Source organism: Dendropsophus ebraccatus, chromosome 12 (genome assembly GCF_027789765.1).
Source record: "Dendropsophus ebraccatus isolate aDenEbr1 chromosome 12, aDenEbr1.pat, whole genome shotgun sequence".
Classification (NCBI taxonomy): Eukaryota; Metazoa; Chordata; class Amphibia; order Anura; family Hylidae; genus Dendropsophus; species Dendropsophus ebraccatus.
In genome coordinates, this window is record NC_091465.1 from 87471671 (window position 1) to 87498879 (window position 27209).

The 27209-nt window shown below is 49.1% G+C and overlaps 1 protein-coding gene across 9 annotated transcripts in view; it reads left to right on the forward strand.

The window, feature by feature from the left end:
* ARHGEF10L (Rho guanine nucleotide exchange factor 10 like) overlaps positions 1-27209 on the forward strand; it is a 91182-nt gene that overhangs the window by 20688 nt on the left and 43285 nt on the right. For 8 of the 9 annotated variants that reach the window (XM_069948610.1, XM_069948616.1, XM_069948620.1 and 5 more), the window contains exons 2-4: positions 12944-13003; positions 13543-13731; positions 18690-18717. In XM_069948610.1, coding sequence (XP_069804711.1) covers positions 12944-13003; positions 13543-13731; positions 18690-18717 — 277 coding nt within the window. The remainder of the gene's footprint in view (positions 1-12943; positions 13004-13542; positions 13732-18689; positions 18718-27209) is intronic. The other variant, XM_069948617.1, reaches the window with a different exon arrangement.

Consider the following 27209-nt stretch of genomic DNA (forward strand, 5'->3'; position numbering starts at 1 on the left):
ATTTGGATATAATCGCTGTATACAGATAATATACAGATTTGGATATAATCGCTGTATACGGATAATATACAGATGGGGATATAATCGCTGTATACAGATGCAGATATAATCGCTGTATACAGATAATATACAGATGTGGATATAATCGCTGTATACAGATAATATACTGATAGGGATATAATCGCTGTATACGGATAATATACAAATGTGGATATAATCGCTGTATACGGATAATATACAGATGCAGATATAATCGCTGTATACGGATAATATACAGATGCAGATATAATCGCTGTATACAGATAATATACAGATGTGGATATAATCGCTGTATACGGATAATATACAGATGTGGATATAATCGCTGTATACAGATAATATACAGATGTGGATATAATCGCTGTATACGGATAATATACAGATGGGGATATAATCGCTGTATACAGATAATATACAGATGTGGATATAATCGCTGTATACGGATAATATACAGATTTGGATATAATCGCTGTATACAGATAATATACAGATGTGGATATAATCGCTGTATACGGATAATATACTGATGTGGATATAATCGCTGTATACAGATAATATACAGATGTGGATATAATCGCTGTATACGGATAATATACTGATGTGGATATAATTGCTGTATACAGATGCAAATATAATCACTGTATACAGATAATATACAGATGTGGATATAATCGCTGTATACGGATAATATACTGATGTGGATATAATTGCTGTATACAGATGCAAATATAATCGCTGTATACAGATAATATACTGATAGGGATATAATCGCTGTATACGGATAATATACTGATGTGGATATAATTGCTGTATACAGATGCAAATATAATCGCTGTATACAGATAATATACTGATAGGGATATAATCGCTGTATACGGATAATATACAGATGTGGATATAATCGCTGTATACAGATAATATACTGATAGGGATATAATCGCTGTATACGGATAACCTGTGGATATATGATTGGGGGGGGGGAGTTGATTCCTGGGATGACTGAAACCATGCGGCCCCTAAGGGCGAGGAGGTTAGCGAGATTACCTGTCACACCAGTCACACACAGCTCTGGGGGGGGGGGAGGGTCTCTGAAGGTGGGAAAATACCCCAGTAAAATGATATATACAGATCTACAGAGGAGGCAGGAGGGGTCAGAGGTGACGCTGGATTCCTCCAACATTCATCATAGGTAAGCCCAGTGGATGTGACATGTGACATCACTACTGCCCTGATATCACTTGTTTTTTAGTCTTGTGACATCACCTAGTAATGTGACATCACAGCGATCCTTAGTAATGTGATGTCACAGCTCTCCTGATACAATTTATATAGGAGTTGTGATGTCACAGCTACCCTGATACAGCTTACATGGGAGTTGTGATGTCACAGCACTCCTGATACAGCTTATATGGGAGTTGTGATGTCACAGCTCTCCTGATACAGCTTACATGGGAGTTGTGATGTCACAGCTACCCTGATACAGCTTACATGGGAGTTGTGATGTCACAGCACTCTTGATACAGCTTATATGGGAGTTGTGATGTCACAGCTCTCCTGATACAGCTTATATGGGAGTTGTGATGTCACAGCTCTCCTGATACAGCTTATATGGGAGTTGTGATGTCACAGCTCTCCTGATACAGCTTATATGGGAGTTGTGATGTCACAGCTCCCCTGATACAGCTTATATGGGAGTTGTATATGGGAGCTGTGGAGGAGTGGGGATCATGGCTGAGGCCGGATGGGGGTTATACTCCTGCTGTGATATGAAGCCGGGATCTCCCCCGTCCTCACACAGTCTGCACCATGTTTCCCAATATAGAAGGTTAGTCAGTAACTGGCATGGCAAGCGGCGGGCGGACAAGTCTCTGTTACACCCCGAGAGCGGGGGGAGGGAGCGCCATTCTGTTATATGTCATCTCTCCATACTGTGATCTCTATGACCTGCCAAGGGGGATGTCACTGGAGCAACTGCACAGTACCACTTCTCAGCCCTGTATATATGGACAGTGCACAGTACCACTTCTCAGTCCTGTATATATAGACAGTGCACAGTACCACTTCTCAGTCCTGTATATATGTACACTGCACAGTACCACTTCTCAGTCCTGTATATATGGACAGTGCACAGTATCACTTCTCAGCCCTGTATATATGGACAGTGCACAGTACCACTTCTCAGTCCTGTATATATGGACAATGCACAGTATCACTTCTCAGCCCTGTATATATGGACAGTGCACAGTACCACTTCTCAGCCCTGTATATATGGACAGTGCACAGTACCACTTCTCAGTCCTGTATATATGGACAATGCACAGTATCACTTCTCAGCCCTGTATATATGGACAGTGCACAGTACCACTTCTCAGCCCTGTATATATGGACAGTGCACAGTACCACTACTCAGCCCTGTGTATATGGACAATGCACAGTACCACTTCTCTAATCCTGTATATATGGACAATGCACAGTACCACTTCTCTAATCCTGTATATATGGACAATGCACAGTACCACTTCTCTAATCCTGTATATATGGACAATGCACAGTACCACTTCTCCTTTCCTGTATATATGGACAATGCACAGTACCACTTCTCCTTTCCTGTATATATGGACAATGCACAGTACCACTTCTCCTTTCCTGTATATATGGACAATGCACAGTACCACTTCTCCTTTCCTGTATATATGGACAATGCACAGTACCACTTCTCCTTTCCTGTATATATGGACAATGCACAGTACCACTTCTCTAATCCTGTATATATGGACAATGCACAGTACCACTTCTCCTTTCCTGTATATATGGACAATACACAGTACCACTTCTCCTTTCCTGTATATATGGACAATGCACAGTACCACTTCTCCTTTCCTGTAAATATGGACAATGCACAGTACCACTTCTCCTTTCCTGTATATATGGACAATGCACAGTACCACTTCTCCTTTCCTGTATATATGGACAATGCACAGTACCACTTCTCCTTTCCTGTATATATGGACAATGCACAGTACCACTTCTCCTTTCCTGTATATATGGACAATGCACAGTACCACTTCTCTAATCCTCTATATATGGACAATGCACAGTACCACTTCTCTAATCCTGTATATATGGACAATGCACAGTACCACTTCTCCTTTCCTGTATATATGGACAATGCACAGTACCACTTATCTAATCCTGTATATATGGACAATGCACAGTACCACTTCTCTAATCCTCTATATATGGACAATGCACAGTACCACTTCTCTAATCCTGTATATATGGACAATGCACAGTACCACTTCTCTAATCCTCTATATATGGACAATGCACAGTACTACTTCTCAGCATACTTTGTATATGAGATACTTTGTGCTGCCCCCATCTGTGACAGGCAGTGTTACCTCAGGGATGCGGAGCACTTTGGGTCGGTTGGGGTCTGCCATTAGTCTGAGGTATAATTTTCATGGACCTGTCACATTATAATCCCCTGTTATAACCAGGAGATCCGCTCCAGGATTTCTGCTTTGTCCCACTTTCCTGATATTAGAGATATTAGGCAGTTGTATAGGGCGGCCAGAGTGTGGCGCTGCAGGGCGGTCATGTTGTCAGCGGCTGTACTCACTCATCTATGGGGTGGCTGCATTTTGGGACAGGGTGTCCACTAGGACAGCCCCTTTAAGTTATTAAAAACTTGGGGTGCCCCCTATGGGAGGGGCGGTTGTAGTGTGGCGGGACGCTGAGGATCTAGCAGGGCGGTCACCTGTCCTCGCTGTCGTGTTTACTAAGCTGATATAACAGCGGCATGAAACAGCTGCTGCTCCCCCAGGCAAGTGCTAACCATGATTAATTATTAAAGGGTAACTACACCCAAAGCTCATCATATAACTGGTGTTACCTGTACAGTCACATAACATAGTGATCAGACATGAAGTCCACAAACCTTATACCACATCTATCATATTGGATATCATGTGTATAGAGAGGTAGTCACAGCCCCGCCCCCTGTATATCCTGTGTATAGAGAAGTAGTCACAGCCCCGCCCCCTGTATATCCTGTGTATAGAGAGGTAGTCACAGCCCTGCCCCCTGTATATCCTGTGTATAGAGAGGTAGTCACAGCCCCGCCCCCTGTATATCATGTGTATAGAGAGGTAGTTACAGCTCCGCCCCCTGTATATCATGTGCATAGAGAGGGAGTCACAGCCATTGCCCCCTGTATATCCTGTGTATAGAGGTAGTCACAGCCCCGCCCCCTGTATATCATGTGTATATAGAGGTAGTCACAGCCCCACCCCCTGAATGTCATGTGTGTAGAGGTAGTCACAGCCCCGACCCCTGTATATCCTGTGTAGAGAGAGGTAGTCACAGCCCCGACCCCTGTATATCCTGTGTAGAGAGAGGTAGTCACAGCCCCGACCCCTGTATATCCTGTGTAGAGAGAGGTAGTCACAACCCCGCCCCCTGTATATCCTGTGTATAGAGAGGTAGTCACAGCCCCGCCCCCTGTATATCATGTGTATAGAGAGGTAGTCACAGCCCCGCCCCCTGTATATCGTGTGTATGGAGAGGTAGTCACAGCCCCGCCCCCTGTATATCATGTGTATAGAGGTAGCCATAGCCCTGCCCCCTGTATATCATGTGTATAGAGGGAGTCACAGCCCCGCCCCCTGTATATCATGTGTATAGAGGGAGTCACAGCTCCGCCCCCTGTATATCATGTGTAGAGAGAGGTAGTCCCCGCCCCGCCCCCTGTATATCCTGTGTATAGAGAGGGAGTCACTGCCCCGCCCCCTGTACATCATGTGTATAGAGAGGGAGTCACAGCCCCGCCCCCTGTATATCCTGTGTATAGAGAGGTAGTCACAGCCCCGCCCCCTGTATATCATGTGTATGGAGAGGGAGTCACAGCCATTGCCCCTGTATATCCTGTGTATAGAGGTAGTCACAGCCATTGCCCCTGTATATCCTGTGTATAGAGAGGTAGTCACAGCCCCGCCCCCTGTATATCCTGTGTATAGAGAGGTAGTCACAGCCCCGACCCCTGTATATCCTGTGTAGAGAGAGGTAGTCACAGCCCCGCCCCCTGTATATCATGTGTATAGAGAGGTAGTCACAGCCCCGCCCCCTGTATATCGTGTGTATGGAGAGGTAGTCACAGCCCCGCCCCCTGTATATCATGTGTATAGAGGTAGCCATAGCCCTGCCCCCTGTATATCATGTGTATAGAGGGAGTCACAGCCCCGCCCCCTGTATATCATGTGTATAGAGGGAGTCACAGCCCCGCCCCCTGTATATCATGTGTATAGAGAGGTAGTCACAGCCCCGCCCCCTGTATATCATGTGTATAGAGGGAGTCACAGCCCCGCCCCCTGTATATCCTGTGTAGAGAGATGTAGTCCCCGCCCCGCCCCCTGTATATCCTGTGTATAGAGAGGGAGTCACTGCCCCGCCCCCTGTACATCATGTGTATAGAGAGGGAGTCACTGCCCCGCCCCCTGTACATCATGTGTATAGAGAGGGAGTCACAGCCCCGCCCCCTGTATATCATGTGTATGGAGAGGGAGTCACAGCCATTGCCCCTGTATATCCTGTGTATAGAGGTAGTCACAGCCCCGCCCCCTGTATATCCTGTGTATAGAGAGGTAGTCACAGCCCCGCCCCCTGTATATCCTGTGTATAGAGAGGTAGTCACAGCCCCGCCCCCTCTATATCATGTGTATAGAGAGGTAGTCACAGCCCCGCCCCCTGTATATCATGTGTATGGAGAGGTAGTTACAGCCCCGCCCCCTATATATCATGTGTATGGAGAGGTAGTTACAGCCCCGCCCCCTGTATATTCTGTGTATAGAGGTAGTCACAGCCCCGCCCCCTGGATATCATGTGTATGGAGAGGTAGTTACAGCCCCGCCCCCTGTATATTCTGTGTATAGAGGTAGTCACAGCCCCGCCCCCTGGATATCATGTGTATAGAGAGGTAGTCACAGCCCCGCCCCCTGTATATCATGTGTATAGAGAGGTAGTCACAGCCCCGCCCCCTGGATGACATCACTGTTATAAGGACTTGTGTATAGGAGGGTAGTCACGGCTCCGCCCACAGTGACAGTGAATATTACATGATACTTGCTTTCCTGTTTTCTCACATTCTTTATGATCAGCGAGTTCCTGTAGAACAGGATAGTTGGGCTGGAGGCCGCCGCTGCCTGATGAGCTGTGAGCAGGGATTTGCATTATTCCACCTGCGGCTGCTCAGGACATAGAAACAAGTCGGGACATTCAGCTATTACTGCACATGGTATCCCATCATTCACTGGGGTATTTATAGTGAGTGTCCTCCAGCAGCTCCCCAGCAGCTACCTGCAGACTGGACAGGGTTCTGCTTTACTTCTCTACTGTGTTACATCTTCTACCCCAATCACCTCCGGAGCTGCACTCACTATTCATCAGTTACATCAAGTCTTATCCTCCAGAGCTGCGCTCACTATTCATCAGTTACATCAAGTCTTATCCTCCAGAGCTGCGCTCACTATTCTGCTCTTACATCATGTCTCATCCTCCAGAGCTGCACTCACTATTCTGCTCTTACATCATGTCTTATCCTCCAGAGCTGCACTCACTATTCTGCTGTTATATCATGTCTTATCCTCCAGAGCTGCACTCACTATTCTGCTGTTACATCATGTCTTATCCTCCAGAGCTGCACTCACTATTCTGCTCTTACATCATGTCTTATCCTCCAGAGCTGCACTCACTATTCTGTTGTTGCATCATGTCTCATCCTCCAGAGCTGCACTCACTATTCTGCTGTTACATCATGTCTTATCCTTCAGAGCTGCACTCACTATTCTGCTCTTACATCATGTCTTATTCTCCAGAGCTGCACTCACTATTCTGTTGTTACATCATGTCTCATATTTCTCATCCTCCAGAGCTGCATTCACTATTCTGCTGTTACATCATGTCTTATTTTCCAGAGCTGCACTCACTATTCTGCTGTTATATCATGTCTTATCCTCCAGAGCTGCACTCACTATTCTGCTGTTACATCATGTCTTATCCTCCATAGTTGCACTCACTGTTCTGCTCCTGTATGTCTTATACTGCAGCTGTGATGGGAGTATAACCCCTGACATCTCTCAGTAGATGCTGAGTGTTACTGTGCACGTGGTGGACTCCTGGACTGGTGGCTGTCAGGGTAGATGTCATGCTGGTATATAAATCACACCGCCATCCGCTGCCCTGACCTTGGCTCTGCCGTTCGGTCATTCATTTGCTGTGTGACATGAGAATGTGTCCCTGACAGGTTCCCAGCCTGCCACTCATCTCTGTATCCACTATGGAATCCATCGCTGTACATGAACGGCTGCTGAATTATACTCCAGTCACCTCCAGAGCTGCACTTACCCCATAGGCCACGTTCACATGTGCAGAGAAAGTAACAACCCGCCCTCACCTCTCCCCGGGGGCCTCATGTTACGGTCCCTTTAGACCTAATAATCATCGGCCTCCCGTGGCTGCAAACCAAGGCCGATCAGCGAGATCAGTGCACATGTGCAGTGCGACCGGGCCACATGAACAATCACAGTATCGTTTGTGTAGCCATTTAAATGTATTGTTATTGGCCGCATATGCCCTGATATCTGTCTGATCTCACACAGGACGATTATTGGCCGCAGCACAGCCTGCCGATAACCAGTCCGTGTAAAAGGTCTCCGGCCGTCCGCTGCCATAAACAAGTGGTGATCAGTGAGATCATTTGCACTGCAAGGTACCATAAATCATGTGACCAGGCTGCACAAACGATCACTGTATCTTTCCTGCGGCCATTACTCTCATTGTTATCACGTCTCCTGCTTGCTATGCTTTCCCTCCTGTGTGTCCCCCCCCGTGTGTCCCCTGCTATGCGTTCCCTCCTGTGTGTCCCCTGCTATGCGTTCCCTCCTGTGTGTCCCCTGCTATGCGTTCCCTCCTGTGTGTCCCCTGCTATGCGTTCCCTCCTGTGTGTCCCCCTCCGCCGTGTGTCGCCTCCTGCTATGCGTTCCTTCCTGTGTGTCCCTCACTATGTGTTCCCTCCTGTGTGTCCCCTGCTATGCGTTCCCTCCTGTGTCCTCCCCGCCGTGTGTCCCCTCCTGCTATACGTTCCCTCCTGTGTCCCCTCCTGCTATACGTTCCCTCCTGTGTGTCCCCTGCTATGCGTTCCCTCCTGTGTGTCCCCTGCTATGCGTTCCCTCCTGTGTGTCCCCTGCTATGCGTTCCTTCCTGTGTGTCCCCTGCTATGCGTTCCTTCCTGTGTGTCCCCTGCTATGCGTTCCGTCATGTGTGTCCCCTGCTATGCGTTCCCTCCTGTGTGCCCCTTGCTATGCGTTCCCTCCTGTGTGTCACCTGCTATGCGTTCCCTCCTGTGTCCCCCTCCCCCCGTGTGTCCCCTGCTATGCATTCTTTCCTGTGCCCCCCCCCGTGTGTCCCCTGCTATGCGTTCCCTCCTGTGTGTCCCCTGCTATGCGTTCCCTCCTGTGTCCCCCTCCCCCCGTGTGTCCCCTGCTATGCGTTCTTTCCTGTGTCCCCCCCCCGTGTGTCCCCTGCTATGTGTTCCCTCCTGTGTCCCCCCCCCGCCGTGTGTCCCCTCCTGCTATGCGTTCCTTCCTGTGTGTCCCTTGCTATGCTTTCCCTCCTGTGTGTCCCCTCCCCCCGTGTGTCCCTTGCTATGCGTTCTCTCCTGTGTGTCCCCTGCTATGCGCTCCCTCCTGTGTGTCCCTTGCTATGCGTTCCCTCTTGTGTGTCCCCTGCTATGCGTTCCCCCCCGTGTGTCCCCTGCTATGCGTTCTCTCCTGTGTCCCCCCCGTGTGTCCCCTGCTATGCGTTCCCTCCTGTGTGCGCTCTGCTATGCGTTCCCTCCTGTGTCCCCCCCCCCCCGCCGTGTGTCCCCTCCTGCTATGTGTTCTCTCCTGTGTGTCCCTTTCTATGCGTTTCCTCCTGTGTGTCCCCTGCTGTGCGTTCTCTCCTTTGTTTCCCCCCCCCGCCGTGTGTCCCCTCCTGCTATGTGTTCCTTCCTGTGTCCCCTGCTATGCGTTCTCTCCTGTGTGTGCCTCCCCCCCGTGTGTCCCCTCCTGCTATGCGTTTCCTCCTGTGTGTCCCCTCCTGTTATGCGTCCCCTCTGTGTGTGCCCTGCTGTGTGTCCCCTGCTATGCTTATCCTCCTGTATGTCCCCCCCATGTGGTCTCCCTGTGTGTCCCCTACAATGCGTTCCCTCCTGTGTGTCCCCTTCTGCTATGCGTCCCCTCCTGTGTGTCCCCCCCTGTGTGTCCCCGGGTCCCTTCCTGCTATGGGTCCCCTCCTGCTATGTTTCCCCTCCTGTGTGTCCCCCCCCATGTGTCCCCTGCTATGCGTGCCCCCCTGTGTGTTCCCTGCTATAAGTTCCCTCCTGTGTCTCCCCCCCGTGTGTCCCCTGCTATGCGTTCACTCTTGTGTGTCCCCTGCTTTGCGTTTCCCCTCTGTGTCCCCTGCTTTGCGTTCCCCCCTGTGTGTCCCCTGCTGTGTCCCCTGCTATGCGTTCCCTCCTGTGTTTCCCCCCCCTGTGCATTCCTTCCTGTGTCCCCTGCTGTGTCCCCTGCTATGCGTTCCTTCCTGTGTGTCCCCTGCTATGTGTTCCCTCCTGTGTGTGTCCCCCCCTGTGTGTCCCCTGCTATGCGTTCCCTCCTGTGTGTCCCCCCCGTGTGTCCCCTGCTGTGTCCCCTGCTATGCGTTCCCTCCTGTGTGTGTGTCCCCCTGTGCATTCCTTCCTGTGTCCCCCCCCCCGTGTGTCCCCTGCTGTGTCCCCTGCTATGCGTTCCTACCTGTGTGTCCCCTGCTATGCGTTCCTTCCTGTGTGTCCCCTGCTATACGTTCCTTCCTGTGTGTCCCCTGCTATGCGTTCCCTCCTGTGTGTCCCCTGCTATGCGTTCCCTCCTGTGTGTCCCCTGCTATGCGTTCCCTCCTGTGTGTCCCCTCCTGTGTCTCCCCCCCCCCCCCCGTGTGTCCCCTGCTATGCATTCCCTCCTGGATGTCCCCTGCTATGCGTTCCCCCCTGTGTGTCCTCTGCTATGCGTTCCCCCCTGTGTGTCCTCTGCTATGTGTTCCCCCCCTGTGTGTCCTCTGCTATGCGTTCCTTCCTGTGTGTCCCCTGCTATGCGTTCCCCCCTGTGTGTCCCCTGCTATGCGTTCCCCCCTGTGTGTCCCCTGCTATGCGTTCCCCCCTGTGCTCTTGCATCAGATATCGTTTGTGGGATCTCAGCCTAATGATCAGACGCTCATAATGGTTAATGATGCCTGGATGGATGCTGGGGTTATAGGTGACCATGCAGTATAGTCACCCCTATCGCCCTCTTCAGGCTGCGCTAGGCTCTGCAGTCTCACGTTACTCCTCCCTGTGGTCAGGGACCTATAAAATTCTCTGATAGACCCTCTCTGCTGCTCTTGGCTTAAATACTTTGCACTGCTGTAAATCACTTGATGTGGGTGCTATAAGAGACATCCAGAATGAGAGAAGTGGTACTGTGCAGCATCCAGAATGAGAGAAGTGGTACTGTGCAGCATCCAGAATGAGAGAAGTGGTACTGTGCCGCATCCAGAATGAGAGAAGTGGTACTGTGCTGCAGCCAGAATGAGAGAAGTGGTACTGTGCTGCAGCCAGAATGAGAGAAGTGGTACTGTGCTGCAGCCAGAATGAGAGAAGTGGTACTGTGCTGCAGCCAGAATGAGAGAAGTGGTACTGTGCAGCATCCAGAATGAGAGAAGTGGTACTGTGCAGCATCCAGAATGAGAGAAGTGGTACTGTGCCGCATCCAGAATGAGAGAAGTGGTACTGTGCTGCAGCCAGAATGAGAGAAGTGGTACTGTGCAGCATCCAGAATGAGAGAAGTGGTACTGTGCTGCAGCCAGAATGAGAGAAGTGGTACTGTGCTGCAGCCAGAATGAGAGAAGTGGTACTGTGCCGCATCCAGAATGAGAGAAGTGGTACTGTGCAGCATCCAGAATGAGAGAAGTGGTACTGTGCTGCAGCCAGAATGAGAGAAGTGGTACTGTGCTGCAGCCAGAATGAGAGAAGTGGTACTGTGCTGCAGCCAGAATGAGAGAAGTGGTACTGTGCTGCAGTTAGAATGAGAGAAGTGGTACTGTGCTGCAGCCAGAATGAGAGAAGTGGTACTGTGCTGCAGCCAGAATGAGAGAAGTGGTACTGTGCAGAATCCAGAATGAGAGAAGTGGTACTGTGCTGCAGCCAGAATGAGAGAAGTGGTACTGTGCTGCAGCCAGAATGAGAGAAGTGGTACTGTGCTGCAGCCAGAATGAGAGAAGTGGTACTGTGCAGAATCCAGAATGAGAGAAGTGGTACTGTGTAGCATTCAGTGAACAGATAGAGAAGTAGTACTGTGCTCTGACCTGACATAAATAACAGGAGTATATAGAGTAGTAATGTGCTTTGTCCACACATAGAGAATAGGAGTGATACTGTGCGCTGACCATACATAGAGAATAGGAGTAGTACTGTGCGCTGACCATACATAGAGAATAGGAGTAGTACTGTGTGCTGACCGTACATAAAAAATAGGAGTAATACTGTGCGCTGACCTTACTCACAGGCTGGAAATGACTGGGCGGCTCTGGTTAGGTGGTGACAGGTGGTTGGTGTCTGGGAGGGGCAGGTGGTGTTACTGTGTACACTAAATACTGTGCTGTGGGTGCTCCGGCTGTTTGTGGTGTCATACTGGCAGCGGACACAGGGCAGGTACCAGGAGGTGTGGGCACAGGGCAGGTACCAGGAGATGCAGGCACAGGGCAGGTACCAGGAGATGCAGGCACAGGGCAGGTACCAGGAGATGCAGGCACAGGGCAGGTACAAGGAGGTGCGGGCACAGGGCAGGTACCAGGAGGTGTGGGCACAGGGCAGGTACCAGGAGATGCAGGCACAGGGCAGGTACCAGGAGGTGCGGGCACAGGGCAGGTACCAGGAGATGCAGGCACAGGGCAGGTACCAGGAGATGCAGGCACAGGGCAGGTACCAGGAGGTGCGGGCACAGGGCAGGTACCAGGAGGTGCGGGCACAGGGCAGGTACTGGGAGATGCAGGTACCAGAAGGTGCGGGCACAGGGCAGGTACCGGGAGATGCAGGTACCAGGAGGTGTGGGCACAGGGCAGGTATCGGGAGGTGCTGGCACAGGGCAGGTATCGGGAGGTGCTGGCACAGGGCAGGTTCCAGGAGGTGCGGGCACAGGGCAGGTACCAGGAGGTGCGGGCACAGGGCAGGTACCGGGAGATGCGGGCACAGGGCAGGTATCGGGAGGTGCTGGCACAGGGCAGGTTCCAGGAGGTGCGGGCACAGGGCAGGTACAAGGAGGTGCAGGCACAGGGCAGGTACAAGGAGATGCAGGTACCAGAAGGTGCAGGCACAGGGCAGGTACCGGGAGGTGCGGGCACAGGGCAGGTACCAGGAGGTGCAGGCACAGGGCAGGTACTGGGAGGTGCAGGCACAGGGCAGGTACTGGGAGGTGCGGGCACAGGGCAGGTACCAGGAGGTGTGGGCACAAGGCAGGTACCGGGAGGTGCGGGCACACGGCAGGTACCGGGAGGTGCGGGCACAGGGAAGGTACCGGGAGATGCGGGCACAGGGCAGGTATCGGGAGGTGCTGGCACAGGGCAGGTTCCAGGAGGTGCGGGCACAGGGCAGGTACAAGGAGGTGCAGGCACAGGGCAGGTACAAGGAGATGCAGGTACCAGAAGGTGCAGGCACAGGGCAGGTACCGGGAGGTGCGGGCACAGGGCAGGTACCAGGAGGTGCAGGCACAGGGCAGGTACTGGGAGGTGCAGGTACCAGGAGGTGCGGGCACTCAGGCTGTGACACGGTGGTCATGCTTAGTCTGTCCCTGTATTTCAGGTCCAAGCACAAGAAAGATGGATTCTGCAGAGAGTTCCCGGTTTCACTTCCACTCACTAGGTACAGTACCCTGCACACCCATTACCCGACCCCTCCCCGCACTAACACCCCGAGTGTGCTGCTCAATAACATCCAGCTCAGCTGCCTGCACCCCCAAAAACTCAGGTGTCTACCCCCTCCCCCCGAACCCCCCCGTGTGTAATAACCCAGAACCCTCGGTGTGTCACATGTGTGTGATCAGTAATGTTATATGTGTGATCAGTAATGTTATATGTGTGATCAGTAATATTACGTGTATGTGATCAGTAATGTTACATAAATGTGATCAGTAATGTTACGTGTATGTGATCAGTAATATTACGTGTATGTGATCAGTAATGTTACGTGTATTTGATCAGTAATGTTACGTGTATGTGATCAGTAATGTTACATAAATGTGATCAGTAATGTTACATAAATGTGATCAGTAATGTTACATAAATGTGATCAGCAATGTTACATGTATGTGATCAGCAATGTTACATGTATGTGATCAGTAATGTTACATAAATGTGATCAGGAATGTTACGTGTATGTAATGTGACTTACTATCCTCTCAGATGACGTCCCCCTGGAGGGTAGCAGCGGTGGTCCCGAGCAGGACGATGCTGATGATGAGGGGGAATTCTTTGACTTTGACAGTGATGGGGAAGAACCTAACACCTGCAAAGGGTTAAATGCCCGACAGCCATCATCAAGCAGCCTCCCAGATACTGCGCCTGCCCAGGAACAGGCCTCTCCGAGCTCAGGTAACTACTACCCCCATTCTCCCACACACCACTCACTATACCCCGCACCATGCTGCAGCAGCTGTAACCTACCATGTGTCTTGTGGGCCGGGCTCGGCCTGGCACCCTGCATCAGCTCCACATACACACAGCAGAGCCACAAAGGAGAGACCCCCAGAGGTAGCAGGGAGAGACCCCCAAAGGAGGCAAGGAGAGACCCCCAGAGGAGATCAGCTCCACATACACACAGCAGAGCCACAAAGGAGAGACCCCCAGAGGTAGCAGGGAGAGACCCCCAAAGGAGGCAAGGAGAGACCCCCAGAGGAGGCAGGGAGAGACCCCCAGAGGAGGCAGGGAGAGACCCCCAGAGGAGGCAGAGAGAGACCCCCAGAGGAGGCAGGGAGAGACCTGCAGAGGAGGCAAGGAGACACCCAGAGGAGGCAGGGAGAGACCCCCAGAGGAGGCAGGGAGAGACCCCCAGAGGAGGCAGGGAGAGACCCCCAGAGGAGGCAGGGAGAGACCCCCAGAGGAGGCAGGAAGAGACCCCCAGAGGAGGCAGGGAGAGACCCCCAGAGGAGGCAGGGAGAGACCCCCAGAGGAGGCAGGGAGAGACCCCCAGAGGAGGCAAGGAGAGACCCCCAGAGGAGGCAAGGAGAGACCCCCAGAGGAGGCAGGGAGAGACCCGCAGAGGAGGCAAGGAGACACCCAAAGAAGAGGCAGGGAAAGACCCCCAGCGGAGGCAAGGGGGGACCCCCAGAGCCATGAGGAGAGAAGAGGCCATCTGAAGAAGCAAAGAAAGACCCCCAGAGGAGACAAGGAGAGACCCTCAGAAGGATGAAAAGAGACCCCCAGAGCCATGTGGAGAGAAGAGACCCCCAGAGCCATGAGGAGAGACCCCTAGAGCCATGTAGAGGGGTTTTGCTATAAACTCCACTTACTGTGCCAGACATCACCATGTGACCAATCCAGAACATCTGATATCTGACACTGATGCTGGGGAGTTACATATAACACAGTCCTGATTATGGGGGTACGCTTTATCCGGGTTATATCTGTCTATAACACCATCCTGATTATGGGGGGGGGGGGAGCTCTTATATCCGGATGATATCTGTCTATAACACCATCCTGATTATGGGGGGGGGGAGCGCTTATATCCGGATGATATCTGTCTATAACACCATCCTGATTATGGGGGGGCGCTTATATCCGGATGATATCTGTCTATAACACCATCCTGATTATGGGGGGACACGCTTATATCCGGATGATATCTGTCTATAACACCATCCTGATTATGGGGGGACACGCTTATATCCGGATGATATCTGTTTATAACACCATCCTGATTATGGGGGGACCCGCTTATATCCGGATGATATCTGTCTATAACACCATCCTGATTATGGGGGGGGGGGAGCGCTTATATCCGGATGATATCTGTCTATAACACCATCCTGATTATGGGGGGGGGGGAGCGCTTATATCCGGATGATATCTGTCTATAACACCATCCTGATTATGGGGGGACACGCTTATATCCCGATGATATCTGTCTATAACACCATCCTGATTATGGGGGGGCAGTTATATCCGGATGATATCTGTCTATAACACCATCCTGATTATGGGGGGGCGCTTATATCCGGATGATATCTGTCTATAACACCATCCTGATTATGGGGGGGCGCTTATATCCGGATGATATCTGTCTATAACACCATCCTGATTATGGGGGGTACGCGTTATCCGAATGATATCTGTCTATAACACCATCCTGATTATGGGGGGGCAGTTATATCCGGATGATATCTGTCTATAACACCATCCTGATTATGGGGGGGCGCTTATATCCGGATGATATCTGTCTATAACACCATCCTGATTATCGGGGGAGGCTTATATCCCAATGATATCTGTCTATAACACCATCCTGATTATGGGGGGACGCTTATATCCGGATAATATCTGTCTATAACACCATTCTGATTATGGGGGGGGGGGGGGAGCGCTTATATCCGGATGATATCTGTCTATAACACCATCCTGATTATGGGGGGGCGCTTATATCAGGATTATATCTGTCTATAACACTATCCTGATTATGGGGGGACGCGCTCATATCCGTATGATATCTGTCTATAACACCATCCTGATTATGGGGGGACCCGCTTATATCAGGATTATATCTGTCTATAACACCATCCTGATTATAGGGGGACGCGCTCATATCCGTATGATATCTGTCTATAACACCGTCCTGATTATGGTGGGGGGGGCGTTTATATCCGGGTTATATCTGTCTATAACACCGTCCTGATTATGGGGGGGGGAAGCGCTTATATCCGGATGATATCTGTCTATAACACCATCCTGATTATGGGGGGACACGCTTATATCCCGATGATATCTGTCTATAACACAATCCTGATTATGGGGGGACGCTTATATCCGGATGATATCTGTCTATAACACCGTCCTGATTATGGGGGGGGGCAGTTATATCCGGATGATATCTGTCTATAACACCGTCCTGATTATGGGGGGACGCTTATATCCGCATGATATCTGTCTATAACACCATCCTGATTATCTGGGGACACGCTTATATCCGGATGATATCTGTCTATAACACCATCCTGATTATCGGGGGACACGCTTATATCCGCATGATATCTGTCTATAACACCGTCCTGATTATGGGGGGACACGCTTATATCTGCATGATATCTGTCTATAACACCATCCTAAATATCGGGGGACACGCTTATATCCGCATCATATCTGTCTATAACACCATCCTGATTATGGGGGGACACACTTAAATCCGGATAATATCTGTCTATAACACCATCCTGATTATCGGGGGACGCTTATATCCGGATAATATCTGTCTATAACACCATCCTGATTATCGGGGGACACGCTTATATCTGCATGATATCTGTCTATAACACCATCCTAAATATCGGGGGACCCGCTTATATCCGCATGATATCTGTCTATAACACCATCCTGATTATGGGGGGACACGCTTATATCCGGATGATATCTGTCTATAACACCATCCTGATTATCGGGGGACACGCTTATATCCGGATAATATCTGTCTATAACACCATCCTGATTATCGGGGGACACGCTTATATCTGCATGATATCTGTCTATAACACCATCCTAAATATCGGGGGACACGCTTATATCCGCATGATATCTGTCTATAACACCATCCTGATTATCTGGGGACACGCTCATATCCGGATGATATCTGTCTATAACACCATCCTGATTATGGGGGGGGGGAGTTTATATCCGCATGATATCTGTCTATAACACCATCCTGATTATCGGGGGACACGCTCATATCCGCATGATATCTGTCTATAACACCATCCTGATTATCTGGGGACACGCTTATATCCGCATGATATCTGTCTATAACACCATCCTGATTATCGGGGGACCCGCTTATATCCGCATGATATCTGTCTATAACACCATCCTGATTATCGGGGGACGCTTATATCCGGATAATATCTGTCTATAACAACATCCTGATTATCTGGGGACACGCTTATATCTGCATGATATCTGTCTATAACACCATCCTGATTATCTGGGGACACGCTTATATCCGCATGATATCTGTCTATAACACCATCCTGATTATCGGGGACACGCTCATATCCGGATGATATCTGTCTATAACACCATCCTGATTATCGGGGGACCCGCTTATATCCGGATGATATCTGTCTATAACACCATCCTGATTATCTGGGGACAGTTATATCCGGATGATATCTGTCTATAACACCATCCTGATTATCGGGGGACAGTTATATCCGGATGATATCTGTCTATAACACCATGCTGATTATCTGGGGACACGCTCATATCCGGATAATATCTGTCTATAACACCATCCTGATTATGGTGGGGGGACGCTTATATCAGGATTATATCTGTCTATAACACCATCCTAAATATCGGGGGACACGCTTATATCCGCATGATATCTGTCTATAACACCGTCCTGATTATCTGGGGACACGCTCATATCCGGATGATATCTGTCTATAACACCATCCTGATTATCTGGGGACGCTTATATCCGGATGATATCTGTCTATAACACCATCCTGATTATCGGGGGACACGCTTATATCCGGATGATATCTGTCTATAACACCATCCTGATTATCTGGGGACACGCTCATATCCGGATGATATCTGTCTATAACACCATGCTGATTATCTGGGGACACGCTCATATCCGGATGATATCTGTCTATAACACCATCCTGATTATCTGGGGACACGCTCATATCCGGATGATATCTGTCTATAACACCATGCTGATTATCTGGGGACACGCTCATATCCGGATGATATCTGTCTATAACACCATCCTGATTATCTGGGGACACGCTCATATCCGGATGATATCTGTCTATAATACCGTCCTGATTATCTGGGGACACACTTACAGTCAGATGATTTATGTGTCTGTCTATAAGACTCGCTTGTTAGTGGACGAGGCGGATGAATCTGTGCCCAGATATTGTGCCAGACCCCTCATCACACAGTGCGGCCCCCGATATAGGATAGGCCTTATTTGATGCCAGGAAATATTACTGTATATTACTATAGAGAGGCACGTGAATGACCTCATTGTCATGTGACCCTCTGGCAGTAGCCGGAGCCGTTTACAAGCCTTATACACAATGGTGTTATTGATACTTGTGCAGCAGCTTGGTGCGTTGTATGAGCGGAGCCCCTGCTGCTGGGTGACATGTGAGGGGGTCCTCCTCATCCCTCCCTGCTATGATCCTGAATGATGCCATGACACCGCTGCCTGCACCAGTAGATGGCTATGCCGGCCATCACCAGGGATGTAGGTTGCTGAGAGTTCATGCTTTATATTGATCATACAATCTTTTTTTGTTCTTCATCTTCCACTTTTCTTCTTTTCACAGAACCGACTGCTCCAGCGCGACCGTCAAAGTAAGTATCTGTCTCACGTATGTAATATATATATATATATATATATATTTATTTATATATATATATATATATATATATATATATATATATATATATATATATATATGTGTGTATCATAAGCCTTGTTCACAGGCAGCTACATCATACATGGCCAGAATTATGTTGGCAACTTAGTGTTTTTGTTTAGCTGCAATACCAGATACGGCCCATGAACAAGAGTGGCACTGTTGTTGGAGAAAGCCATGTTTTGTTTCATCTCATACAACCGCCCTGGGTTACTCCCTGCCCCCATAATGACATAAGCTGTTGTATACGGGGTTCCTGCTTGTAATATACATAGACGTGAGATACTTGCAGATCAGGGCTAGATAAACTTGTTGAGATCTGTGGATAATCTGCAGTCTGAGGTTGCCATACATATTACATTAAAGTTGGCTGAACCCACTGGTTTTGGTGGGGTCAGCCAACCATATAATCTGTATCCCAGACTTTACCCTGGTGGCAGATGTCACAGGGCAGAAGGGTCCAGTGTGTCAGAAGTGAGTGGCAGTGACTTTCTACCCCTAAGGAATACATGTATGCCCAATTGAGCTAAGTGTGTGTGTGTGTGTAGATAGATAGATCTCAGAGGATCTGGATTGATACAGTAGCTATTGGTAAGCAATCCTTTGGCTGATGTCTATAATGTAAGGGCAGCTTACAGGCCATGGACACTTTTATTTATTGGTACACCTCCGCTTATGCAGTTTGCTTCTGGAATGAGATTCTATTTATTTGTATTTGTCCTCTCAGTAATACCTGCTCGATGCGACATTGGCGTATTCAGGGGTGTACAGTTTACACAGGGTTCTCTCTGTGCACTTGTAACCCATCTAATTCTGGCTGTAGACTTTCTTGTACCTGGTATCCTGCCTCTATACAGCCTGTGTGTACTTCTCTTTATGTACGTTCTCCCCCTAATCTTCACTCCACTTCATGTATGCTCTCCTCTCCATCTCCATCCTACGTGAGCTGCCCTCCATGTATGCTCTCCTCACCATCTCCATCCTACATGAGCTGCCCTCCATGTATGCTCTCCTCACCATCTCCATCCTATATGAGCTGCCCTACATGTATGCTCTCCTCACCATCTCCATCCTGTGTGAGCTGCCCTACATGTATGCTCTCCTCACCATCTCCATCCTATATGAGCTGCCCTACATGTATGCTCTCCTCACCATCTCCATCGTATGTGAGCTGCCCTCCATGCATGCTGACCTACCTATATCCAGCCTGTGTGAGCTGCCCTCCATATATACTATCCTCCCTATGAAGCCTGTGTTAGCTGCCCTCCATGTATGCTCTCCTTCCTATCTCCAGCCTGTGTGAGCTGCCCTACATGTATGCTCTCCTCACCATCTCCATCCTATATGAGCTGCCCTACATGTATGCTCTCCTCACCATCTCCATCCTATGTGAGCTGCCCTACATGTATGCTCTCCTCACCATCTCCATACTACATGAGCTGCCCTACATGTAAGCTCTCCTCACCATCTTCATCGTATGTGAGCTGCCCTCCATGCATGCTGACCTACCTATATCCAGCCTGTGTGAGCTGCCCTCCATATATATTATCCTCCCTATGAAGCCTGTGTTAGCTGCCCTCCATATATACTATCCTCCCTATATCCATCCTGTGCGAGCTGCCCTCCATGTATGCTCTCCTTCCTATCTCCAGCCTGTGTGAGCTGCCCTCCATGTATGCTCTCCTCCCTATCTCCAGCCTGTGTGAGCTGCCCTCTATGTATACTCTCCTCCCAACATACAGCCTGTGTGAGCTGCCCTCCATGTATACTCTCCTCCCAACATACAGCCTGTGTGAGCTGCCCTCCATGTATGCTCTCCTCCCTATCTCCAGCCTGTGTGAGCTGACCTCCATGTATGCTCTCCTCCCTATCTCCAGCCTGTGTGAGCTGCCCTCCATGTATGCTCTCCTCACCATCTCCATCCTGTGTGAGCTGCCCTCCATGTATGCTCTCCTCACCATCTCCATCCTATATGAGCTGCCCTACATGTATGCTCTCCTCACCATCTCCATCCTATGTGAGCTGCCCTACATGTATGCTCTCCTCACCATCTCCATACTACATGAGCTGCCCTACATGTATGCTCTCCTCACCATCTTCATCGTATGTGAGCTGCCCTCCATGCATGCTGACCTACCTATATCCAGCCTGTGTGAGCTGCCCTCCATATATATTATCCTCCCTATGAAGCCTGTGTTAGCTGCCCTCCATATATACTATCCTCCCTATATCCATCCTGTGCGAGCTGCCCTCCATGTATGCTCTCCTTCCTATCTCCAGCCTGTGTGAGCTGCCCTCCATGTATGCTCTCCTCCCTATCTCCAGCCTGTGTGAGCTGCCCTCTATGTATACTCTCCTCCCAACATACAGCCTGTGTGAGCTGCCCTCCATGTATACTCTCCTCCCAACATACAGCCTGTGTGAGCTGCCCTCCATGTATGCTCTCCTCCCTATCTCCAGCCTGTGTGAGCTGACCTCCATGTATGCTCTCCTCCCTATCTTCAGCCTGTGTGAGCCGACCTCCATGTATACTCTCCTCCCTGTCAGGGAGCAGGAGAGAAGGTAAAGGGGTATTCCGGTATATGTTGTGGTCAGTGATTGGCTGAGCAGCAGGTCCCGCTCCGGCACACATCTTAGTAGCAGGGGGAATGACTTGTTTTGTTTTTTATTTATATTTCTCGCTTATAATATATCTACATCTTGTGGATACTGGAATACCCCTTTTACTGGGCTGTCTGCCGCTACTCCCAGAAACAGCGCCCCTCTTGGCTGTGTCTAGTATTGCAGCTCAGACATATCCCACAGCTCCTGGTATTCTCACATAGGGCGCGCTCCATCCTCCTCCTGGGACGTTGTCGGCAGCTATAAATGTCCTGGGAGCCGGAGACTAAGAAAACAAGGATATTTCAGAGTCAGATATTTGTGGCCAGGTCTCGGGGGGCGCGGAGCAGATTATAGGATTCCCAGAGCGCTGTCTGCACTACTCCCTACACATCCCACCGCTGCTGGCTGCTCCTGTAAGAAAACATTACTGCAGGGGGCACATACTATGCAACAGGACCAGAGGGGTCCGCTGGAGCAGGTGCTACTACCGGGATGAGATAGAGGAGGTAGAGGACAGAGCGATGTTCTGCAGATCTGTACAGAGGTCAGGGATGTAATAATCTGCAGGAGATATCACTGTCAGTAGAGAGGACAGAGCAACGTTCTGCAGATCTGTAGAGAGGTCAGGGCTGTAATAATCTGCAGGGTATATCATTATGTATGTGTCAGGAGGTAGATAGGACAGAGCGATGTTCTGCAGATCTGGTAGAGAGGTTTTGGGGGGTAATAATCTGCAGGATATATCCCTGTGTATCTGGGCATGCTGGGAGCTGTATTGTTTCAACAGCGGGCTCCCTGGTGTGGGGTATATAGCAGGCAGATGCGGTATACAGCCACCTCCTTGGTATCTTGGGGTTGTGACACCTCGGGGTCTGGCTCTGGAATCCCCCCCCCCCCCTCCTTTCTTCTTCATTGTCGGTCACACTTCCCCATTCTTCTTCAGATCACTTACATTTCCTAGAAGACAAGCGGCGGCGGCTTCATCTCATTCATACAAGGATCAGACATCCTGCAGTGACCCAGTAGAGCATACTGGGACTTGTAGTTCCCTGTTAGTCCTTGCATGGTGTTTCTGGTCACTGGTGTTATCCTGGTACTTGTAGTGGAACATTTCACCCCGTGCTCCCTGGTTCTCTACAATCCTGGTCTATGACTCACAGCTGAGGGTTTGTTACATTGTATTCCTCCTCATCAGTGTGCACACACCTCAGATCCCTGTACTGCTGTGATGGTTTGTTACATTGTATTCCTCCTCATCAGTGTGCACACACCTCAGATCCCTGTGCTGCTGTGATGGTTTGTTACATTGCTGTATTCTTCCTCATCAGTGTGCACACACCTCAGATCCCTGTGCTGCTGTGATGGTTTGTTACATTGCTGTATTCCTCCTCATCAGTGTGCACACACCTCAGATCCCTGTACTGCTGTGATGGTTTGTTACATTCTATTCCTCCTCATCAGTGTGCACACACCTCAGATCCCTGTGCTGCTGTGATGGTTTGTTACATTGTTTTCCTCGAGCACACACCTCCGATCCCTGTGCTGCTGTGATGGTTTGTTACATTGTATCCCTCATCATTGTGCACACACCTCCGATCCCTGTGCTGCTGTGATGGTTTGTTACATTGCTGTATTCCTCCTCATCAGTGTGCACACACCTCAGATCCCTGTGCTGCTGTGATGGTTTGTTACATTGCTGTATTCCTCCTCATCATTGTGCACACACCACAGATACCTGTGCTGCTGTGATGGTTTGTTACATAGTATTCCTCCTCACCAGTGTGCACACACCTCAGATCCCTGTGCTGCTGTGAGGGTTTTTACATTGTATCTCTCATCATTGCGCACACACCTCAGATCCCTGTGCTGCTGTGATGGTTTGTTACATTGCTGTATTCCTCCTCATCATTGCGCACACCTCAGATCCCTGTACTGCTGTGATGGTTTGTTACATTGCTGTATTCCTCCTCATCAGTGAGCACACACCTCAGATCCCTGTGCTGCTGTGAGGCTTTGTTACATTGTTGTATTCCTCTTCATCATTGTGCACACACCTCAGATGCCTGTGCTTCTGTGAGGGTTTGTTATATTGTATCCCTCATCATCAGTGAGCACACACCTCAGATCCCTGTGCTGCTGTGGTGGTTTGTTACATTGTATCGGTGCAGGTCACTGTTAGTAAGTGGAGAGCTTATAAATGGTAATAGGCGGCCTGATAGCCCTGGTGGGGTCAGCACCCTGGATTGACCTGCAGTGAGTGGACAGCCGGACCCTCAGCGCTCTCTTTTTACAATCTTCATTTTGTAACTATTTTAGAACCCCACATAGTAAATCTTTGTCCACATTAGCTGGGCTCAGTTCCAATGGTTGGACCCCAACAAACAGATAATGATGGTACCAAAGCCCTGGCTTGTTCTGCACAACATTGAACTGTTGGACTATCATGGTGTTGTACTTTTGGGTGTCCAGATCTCATGGTTCGGACTGTTGTGGCACTGAACTGTCATGGTGTCTGGTTGCCATAATTTTGGCTGCCATGGTATTAGACTGTCATAGTGTTGAGCTGCCATGGTGTTGGACTGTCATGGTATTGGACTATCATGGTATTGGACTGTCATAGTTTTGAGCTGTCATGGTGTTAGACTGTCATGGTGTTGAGCTAACTAGGTGTCAGGCTGTCTTAATGTCGGACTGTTATGGTGTTGGCATGTCAGTCAGTGGTATTGGACTGTCATGGTGTTGGGCTGTCATGGTGTTGGACTGTTATGGTGTTGAGCTATCTAGGTGTCAGGCTGTCTTGGTGTCGGACTGTCATGGTGTTGAGATGTCAGTCAGTGGTATTGGACTGTCATGGTGTTGGGCTGTCATGGTGTTGGGCTGTCATGGCGTTGGGCTGTCACAGCATTGAGCTGTCATGGCCTTGGGCTGTCATGGCGTTATGCTGCCATGGCGTTAGGCTGTCATGGTGTTGAGCTGTCATGGCGTTGAGCGGTCATGACCTTGGACTGTCATGGTGTTGGGCTGTCATGGCGTTGGACTATTATGTTGTTGGGCTGTCATGGTGTTGGGCTGTCATGGCGTTGGACTATTATGTTGTTGGGCTGTCATGGTGTTGGGCTGTCATGGTGTTGGGCTGTCATGGTGTTGGGCTGTCATGGTGTTGGGCTGTCATGGCGTTGGGCTGTCATGGCGTTGGGCTGTCATGGCGTTGGGCTGTCATGGCGTTGGGCTGTCATGGTGTTGGGCTGTCATGGTGTTGAGCTGTCATGGCGTTGGACTATTATGTTGTTGGGCTGTCATGGTGTTGGACTGTTATCTTGTTGGGTTGTCATGGTGTTGGGTTGTCATGGTGTTGGACTGTTATCTTGTTGGGCTGTCATGGTGTTGGGCTGTCATGGTGTTGGGCTGTCATGGCGTTAGGCTGCCATGGCATTGGGCTGTCATGTTGTTGGACTGTCATGGCGTTGGCCTGCCATGGCGTTGGGCTGTCATGTTGTTGGACTGTTATGTTGTTGGACTGTCATGAAGTAGGGCTGCCATGGTGTTGGGCTGTAATGTTGTTGGGCTGTCATGGTGTTGAGCTGCCATGGCATTAGGCTGCCATGGCGTTGGGCTGTCATGTTGTTGGGCTGCCATGGCGTTGGGCTGTCATTTTGTTGGGCTGCCATGGCGTTGGGCTGTCATGGCGTTGGGCTGTCATTTTGTTGGGCTGCCATGGCGTTGGGCTGTCATTTTGTTGGGCTGTTATGGCATTGGGCTGCCATGGTGTTGGGCTTTCATGGTGTTGGGCTGACATGGTGTTGGGCTGCTATGGCGTTGGGCTGACATGGTGTTGGGCTTTCATGGTGTTGGGCTTTCATGGTGTTGGGCTGACATGGTGTTGGGCTGCTATGGCGTTGGGCTGACATGGTGTTGGGCTGCTATGTTGTTGGGCTGTCATGGCGTTGGACTGTCATGGAGTTGGGCTGTCATGTTGTTTGACTATTATGTTGTTGCGCTGTTTTGTTGTTGGGCTGTCATGGTGTTGTTCTGTTCACAGTACAGTATAAACACATCCGCTATCACTATACACAGGAGCTGCAGGGTGTTAGTTGACCCTATAAACTATCTCAGAATCCAATAATAATGAGAAATCTTTCCTGTTTCTTCCCCTTCTCCCTATGACAACCAAAAGGTAATAATAATAAATATAGTGTATAATAGTGTATATATTCTTTACTATGTAGATATACTGTATATATTCTGTACTATACAGTGGTACCTTGGTTCTCAAACTGCTTGGAACTCAAACACTTTTCGGGCCCCCAGTCTGTATCGTTATCTGAACGTTTTTGTGAGTGTGGATGGTGGGTTGTACCTGGTGAGTTTAGCACTGGTGATGCTTCACATACAGTACAGTACTGTATAAGACTGCTGGAGTGCATATACAGTACAGTAGTAGTACAGTCAGTGCACCACCACCCCCATCCTGTACAGTACTGTATAAGACTGCTGGAGTGCATATACAGTACAGTAGTAGTACAGTCAGTGCACCACCCTTTACCATCCGTTACAGTGCTGTATAAGACTGCTGGAGTGCATATACAGTACAGTAGTAGTACAGTCAGTGCACCACCACCCTTCATCCTGTACAGTACTGTATAAGACTGCTGGGGTGCATATACAGTACAGTAGTAGAAGAGTCAGTGCACCACCCTCTCCCATCCGTTACAGTGCTGTATAAGACTGCTGGAGTGCATATACAGTACAGTAGTAGTACAGTCAGTGCACCACCACCCCCATCCTGTACAGTACTGTATAAGACTGCTGGAGTGCATATACAGTACAGTAGTAGTACAGTCAGTGCACCACCCTTTCCCATCCGTTACAGTGCTGTATAAGACTGCTGGAGTGCATATACAGTACAGTAGTAGTACAGTCAGTGCACCACCACCCCCATCCTGTACAGTACTGTATAAGACTGCTGGGGTGCATATACAGTACAGTAGTAGAAGAGTCAGTGCACCACCCTCTCCCATCCGTTACAGTGCTGTATAAGACTGCTGGAGTGCATATACAGTACAGTAGTAGTATAGTTAGTGCACCACTATCTACCATCCTGTACGCTGAGGGGTTAACTGCCTTCTGGAACCAATTAAGTTCGAGAACTGAGGTACCACTGTATATAGTGTATATGTTCTGTACTATCTATATATAGTGTATATATTCTGTACTATATACTGTATAGTGTATATGTTCTGTACTATATATAGTGTATATATTCTGTACTATATATAGTGTATATGTTCTGTACTATATAGATATAGTGTATATATTCTGTACTATATACTGTATAGTGTATATGTTCTGTACTATATAGTGTATATATTCTGTACTATATATAGTGTATATATTCTGTACTATATATAGTGTATATGTTCTGTACTATATAAATATAGTGTATATTCTGTACTATATACTGTATAGTGTATATGTTCTGTCCTATATAGATATAGTGTATATTCTGTACTATATATAGTGGATATGTTCTGTCCTATATAAATATAGTGGATATATTCTGTACTATATACTGTATAGTGTATATGTTCTGTCCTATATAGATATAGTGTATATTCTGTACTATATATAGTGTATATGTTCTGTCCTATATAAATATAGTGGATATGTTCTGTACTATATATAGTGGATATGTTCTGTACTTTATAGATATAGTGTATATTCTGTACTATATATAGTGGATATGTTCTGTCCTATATAAATATAGTGGATATGTTCTGTACTACATAGATATAGTGTATATTCCATAAAGTTTCCGCTGGGCAT